This window comes from Nicotiana attenuata, chromosome 2, assembly GCF_001879085.1.
Source record: "Nicotiana attenuata strain UT chromosome 2, NIATTr2, whole genome shotgun sequence".
NCBI lineage: Eukaryota > Viridiplantae > Streptophyta > Magnoliopsida > Solanales > Solanaceae > Nicotiana > Nicotiana attenuata.
The window spans coordinates 43,713,903-43,720,216 of NC_031990.1; the positions used below are offsets into that span (position 1 = coordinate 43,713,903).

Below are 6,314 nucleotides of genomic sequence, written 5' to 3' on the forward strand. Positions count from 1 at the left end.
AAAAAGTATTTTATATTTAGAGACCAACTTTGGTCGCCAAATTTATATTATTAAATTAATAAAGCGACCAAAGTTGGTCTCTATAGTCAATATCCGGAATATTTGGTCCATTTAGCTTAGAGACCAAAGTTGGTCGCTAATTAGGGACCAACTTTGGTCCCTAAATAAAAGAGACCATCAATATAGCTACCAGGTCCGTTTGGTCGCTTTTTGGTCGCTTTTTAGCCAATAAGCGACCAACTCTGGTCGCTTTTTGCGATCGCTTTTAGGCGGATTTCTAGTAGTGTTATAATATCACTGTAGTATGCAATAGGAGGTTAATTGCGTTATTATTAAAAAATATAAATTTCACTAATTATAAATCTATTGTAACAGTTATTTTACAAGTGACTTGAAATTGAAATAGATTTTTACACCCTATGTATTTTATTTATATCATGTGGCGCTATTTTCTTATTGATTTGTTTAAAAAAATGATTGTTTTATATTTGAAAATAATTTCACTTTAAATGTTCTATGTTATTATTAATGGCATGCTTTTATAGCAAATGACATATTTTAACAACATAAGTCTTAAAAATTATTCCCTCTGTTTAATTTTTTTGCACTATTTTCTTAGTTGTCCGTAGAAAAAAAGACACATTTTATATTATCTTAACAAGAAACTTTTACATCAACACAAATACTATTATATCATATTTAAGTTTACAAATTTCAAAAAGTATAATAATTATAATTATTATGATATCATTTAAGACCACAAGTATTAAAAGTTTTTTACTTTTCTAAACATCATGTCAAGTTAAATAACATCAAATCAATATATATATATATATATATATATATATATATATATATATATATATATATATATATANAAAACCGACCAAAGTTGGTCGGTTTCGTAAAAAAAAAAATTAAAAATTAAAATATTTTGAAAAACCGACCAACTTTGGCCGATTTTTTTACCGACCAAAGTTGGTCGGTTTTTGCCGAATTCCTAGTAGTGATTTAGGGTCATGGAGAATATGCAAGTTGTGAAAGTAGGCTGTCATAGGAAGTCGATTTTGAAGAATTAGCCAAAGGAACAATTTAAGTTTATTCGGAATATGAAGTTTTCAAATCCATGAGATTGGGGAAGCAACTGTGGCAGATAGGTGGTGTTCTTGAAGGTATAGATCATACGCTGATTTTTTTACTGAATGTGTCGTTTTGATTTGGAATTAGCAGAATGTGCCAGGGCGAGTATTGAAGTTGGTACTTTGGATGAGGGTAGATATGGTGGGAGGGAGTGACAGATAGCTTCTGAAGGTGCCATTGGCAATCAATATATATATATATATATATATATATATATAAAGTTGGGAAATGGCCAGCTGATGTGGCATCCCTGAATGGCCAACTTTCTTATTTTTCTTTTTCCTGGTTTTTTTGAATTTTTTTTGTTATTTCACTCCTTTTCTCCATTTATTTCTAATAGTATTTTATTAGCTCACTACTCCAAATAATAAATGCTATTAAAATGCTACTAAACATCCCAAACATTAAGCCCACTAACCGTTTTTACTCTTAACAACGTTCTTCTTCAATGCCCAAACAAATCCTCACTCCTCTTATCTTTCTTAATTAATGGTGAAGGAGTTAATTGCATTGAAATCAGAAACGGAAAATTCTCATATTCATAAAATTGACCAATTCTATTGCCTCTTCAAATTAAAGAAATATAGCAATGCATTTTTCTTGCACTATCTGCTATGTTTTAGACATTGAGGACTCCAGCAAAAAAGGAGTCTTTCTGCTCAAGGTGACTTTAGATCATTTCACATTCACTTGCGTTCTTGTGCTTTATTTGAATCTCATTCTTTTTCTCACGTATTTTTTTCCACGTCAGATGAAGTATTTGTTGGTTTCTTTCCTTAGTTATCATGGTATTGTTATTTTCTTTAATGTTTACAATTTTATTCAGAACTTGGTTACTTATCTATTGTATACAGTATGTCGATATACAGTTGTTGTATGTGAGATTCAACTTAACGCAGAAAAGGTATTTGAATAAGATTTTGTGCTATTTACTTAATTAGCAACATTTATCTTCATGTCAACTCCCCTTTTAATGTTGATATAGTATTGTTGTATGTGAGATTTAACTTCTAAATGCTGGAAAAATTAGTTGAATCAGATTTTATGCTATTCACTTAATTAGCAGTATTTATCTTCATGCCAAATACCCCATTTTTTGTCAGCATATCAAGTATTCACTATTGTTATAATTAAAGAGGCCTAAGCAACTAATGTCAATATTATTCCGGAGACTTCAAATATTTAACATATAGACTGATGGATTTTATTTTAAAATACAAGTTATTAACTACAATTGAATTATATACACACACACTACCAGAAAAATACATAAAAATTAGAAGCACTGAAGTTTTTTCGGTGTTTAGAAGCAATATTTTCTAGCAATGATGAGGTTTATATCTCGAAATATTCTGGTTTAAGTAATAATTTGTGATCTTCTTTCTTTTTATTTCAGGTTGATACTCCCAACGAGATGTTCAACAGTTCAAGGCTAACAAACATGTGGTTTGATGTTAGTTCCCTTTTGTGTTTTGTTTCTCTGGATTACACAACTTATAATTTGCATGTTGATTATATTCTTAAGACTTGGCACCTCTCATAGGTCAAAAACCTAATTATCCTTTTTTTTTCTCTAGCTTTTATATATTTTTTCATTCCTTATTAGAAGTCCAAAAGGAAATATTACATAAATAATTAATCCTTTCATAAGAACTGTTTCTTGCATAAGTCTCATCTAGAAAGATTGTTTTATGTTGTGCCTTTATATTTTCTTTTACCTTTTTAATTCGCGTGAGGTAATTTTTGTTTGTTATCTTAAATTTCGTTATGTTATACTTATATTGGGGTGATCTTCTTTTTTTTTTTCTTCATCACGTGGTATATTCATATATCTCTTTTATTTTTTCTTCCTACTAAAATGAGTGAAAATCTTTTGAGTATAAATTACATTATAAAATATGATCTTTCAGATCATACGCATAAGCAGGAACATGGACATTCAGAGAGACAGAGACTAGCGGAACATAATTTAGAACGATTGACTATAAAAGAGACGAGGAAGATAAGAAAAAAGAATTGAGATAAAATTATATTTTTGAGTCGGGAAAGGAAAAGGCTAATGACTTAGCGATCTTCTTTATTTTTTTTCTTATTTTTTTTTCTCCAAACAAGAAAGTGTTCATGGAAAAATTTCTTCACATGAATTTGATCAATTTTCACGGCAAATAAAGTCCGACATTGAATTTTTTATAACCTTCTATATATTTTAAAATATATTATATAATTATCTTATTGTTTTATACTATCCGATTTCATTTCGCCAGATTAATCAATTCCATAAATTTCACTTTTAATCATGGAGATTCTTCTCTTTCAATAAAGTGAATTTCTTAGAGAAAACAAAAGAAGTATGGCAGCATCAGTAAAACTTTCACAAAGAGACGGGCTATCCAGTGCATTACAAGAACCAGGAATCAGAAGGAAAAGAGCTGAAATTTCACAATAGAATTCAGTTATGGTTTAATACTTGTAACTATTGCAATTAATTTATTATCTACTCATGTGAGAAGTTGAATAATCATTCAAGAATTAACGAGAACACTTCAGTGGCAGATGACTTTTGCGCTTCATATACAAATCAATTGTTATTTTTTAATTTAGTAAGAGAATTCTAAGGGTGGGTGGTGGGGTGGGGTGGGGTGGGGGGGCTTAATTGAAATATCTTGAAAGCAAGGAATGAGAGAATAAAAAGTAAAACATAAAAGAGAGAGAGAAAAAAAAAAAGCAAATACCTTTCTTTGGTTTATAAGATGTGTCACATTATCAATATAATGACCAGCTTCATATTATATAGATATGGATATACCTAGTATATGATTTTGTAAATATATTTATGGTTTATATGACCGCGGGAAGCACGGATAACTTCACTAGTATATTAAATAAAATTGATTTTCAACACAGCAACCTCGAGAAGCAACCAAAGCTCGTAATAGCAGGAAATAACTATACGTACCTGTATATATGTTTAAAATGTGGAAGGAAATCTTCAATTTGTGATCTGCTATAATCTACAAGTGTAGCTAAAATGTAGTATGCCGATATTATAGCTTATGCTGTCAAGTACCACCTCCATAAACATCGCGTAGCACTTTTAACTTTCTGATTAATTCAAGCAGTTCCTTTCCATTTAAGCTAAGGTCCAATTCTATTTATAATCATGCAATATAGAGATGGTATTATTCACCTTTCGTACCTTTAGCTTGGTTGGTCGGATACGATATAGATAATGATGTTGAGTTTAGTACAAAACGATTCTCGAAACTAATTAATATTCATTATTAATTGCAGGATAAAATAATCTCGTATTTTATTATACCTTATCCCACCAATTATTAAGATTACTGTTGGGTGTGCGAACAAAGTCCCACGGACAATATCACACCATATTAAGAGTGTATTTGAGCTAGTTTAGCCCAACAATTACATTATTAATAAGGAGTCGGTTTCGCCGACATACAACATATTTGAGGTACCAATACTCATTGGCGGACGTGGATTATAAAGTGTGGGTTCAATCGATCCCACATTTATGAAATCAATATTAGATGTATATGTTAAAAAAAGATAATAAAAATTTTAATAAATATATTATACTATAACTACATTATTTTAAAGTTATGATAAGTTGAAACGTAAAATAATATGAACATAAATATTCAATTTGGTCCTGTTAAAATCTTAATTCCGTCTCCACCGACAAGATAAGCGTGACATCAACATAAACGTACTCTTACTGACGTTAGGACACGAGTTTGAAACATGAAATAAATCTGTCTGTAAAATAATTTTCATGTAGTATTGATTGGGGAATTAATTCTTCGTGCATGGTAAGTTACAGAAATCTATGATCAAACAGCCGGAGAAACTTAAAAGATGAAGTGTTCTATATGCTAGAGTACATTATAGGGAGAATCAACAAGTAGTACAGGAAATGCAATTCAATATCAGCGACAACTAATCCAAGAAATAAAAGGACTCCGATATTCTTAATTTCCTCATAACGTACACTAGCTTTTTATGGGTTATGGTTTTGGGTGTAAATATAGTCGAGATTAGCAGCCAAAGTCTTTCTTTCCAAACATTCTTCGTCCTGACTTCCTTTGCATCTCTCTTCCGTTCGAACTTGCTTTGGTTCAACAACAACCTAAGACCAAATAAAAGCAACAAATAACCACTTAAGAGAGTCGAACAAGCTCAATAGTACTTCGTAATGTTGCAAATACAATGATATCTTTCTATATTTAAAAATATCATGACATATTTACTAGTACATGATATATAAATAATTTTGGTATATTCCATATATAAGTCTTTTTATTTTAACCTAAAAGGTTCGATTAAGATACAAACTGCTTATTTAGAAGTTTTCGCAACTCAATCATATACAACCGAAATCATCAATTTGCTAGTCCAAGACTTACCTGGTGTTGAATATTGCAGAGGGTGGCATCCTGAAAAACAGGGTGAGGACGAGCAGCATAGGATAAGGTAGAGAAGAAGAAAAGGATTATGAAGAAAAAACCGGTAGATGATTTACACATGGTTAGCTTTTCAGCTAGAAGTGCTTCAACTCTTTGAAAGAAAATTAAAGAAAGGGAGATAGCTTTGTGACTCTGTATTCTTTAATGAGATGAACTTATTATACTGAGAAATGGTGAGGATTTGCCAATCCTCAATCCATATATATACACGGGTGTTGGAAATGACACGTCTTTCCCACAAAGTATATGACGGCTAGGTTTTTTATGAGAAAATCTTCTTTGCACCTTAGAAATGATTAGTACATTCTGGATAAAAAGAGTTCATCCGCTTCGTAAGCAGGGGCGGATTTAGGGGGCGCAAGCCGAAAAATTACACTGTACATATAAGGCAAAATCTGGTTTTATCTCTATATATTAAATTTTGAACCCCTTAACACAATCCAAAAGTGTAGTTTAGTGGTCAAGGGGGTTCAAAACCTTCATAAGTTCAGAGATTCAATTCCCACTAGCAACAAAAGCTTTTTTTGAACAAGGAGAAACCCATAGGTCTCCTAACTAGAATTACCATTCACATACTACAAGAACTAAATGGAAGAGTTGAATGGTGACTTCTAGTGGATAGATGTCACTAAAATCAGGAAATACTCGCGAAGTCCCATTTTATGTGACAAGATTAGGAAATACTCGTGT

General features: G+C 31.1%; 1 protein-coding gene across 1 annotated transcript; it reads right to left on the bottom strand.

Moving 5' to 3' along the window:
• On the bottom strand, positions 5,010–5,776 carry LOC109222954 (phytosulfokines-like). Its single transcript, XM_019387234.1, has 2 exons — positions 5,565–5,776; positions 5,010–5,287 (listed from the first exon to the last, which is right to left on the bottom strand). The coding sequence occupies exons 1-2, from the start codon at positions 5,682–5,684 to the stop codon at positions 5,159–5,161; spliced, it is 249 nt and encodes an 82-aa protein (XP_019242779.1). The 5' UTR covers positions 5,685–5,776; the 3' UTR covers positions 5,010–5,158.

Excerpts from the sequence above, each read along its gene's own strand:
- LOC109222954 (XM_019387234.1), bottom strand. The coding sequence starts at position 5,684 with ATGTGTAAATCATCTACCGGTTTTTTCTTCATAATCCTTTTCTTCTTC. Across the intron at positions 5,288-5,564 it reads TCTGCAATATTCAACACCAG|GTTGTTGTTGAACCAAAGCA; the intron begins GTAAGTCTTGGA and ends ATTTGGTCTTAG.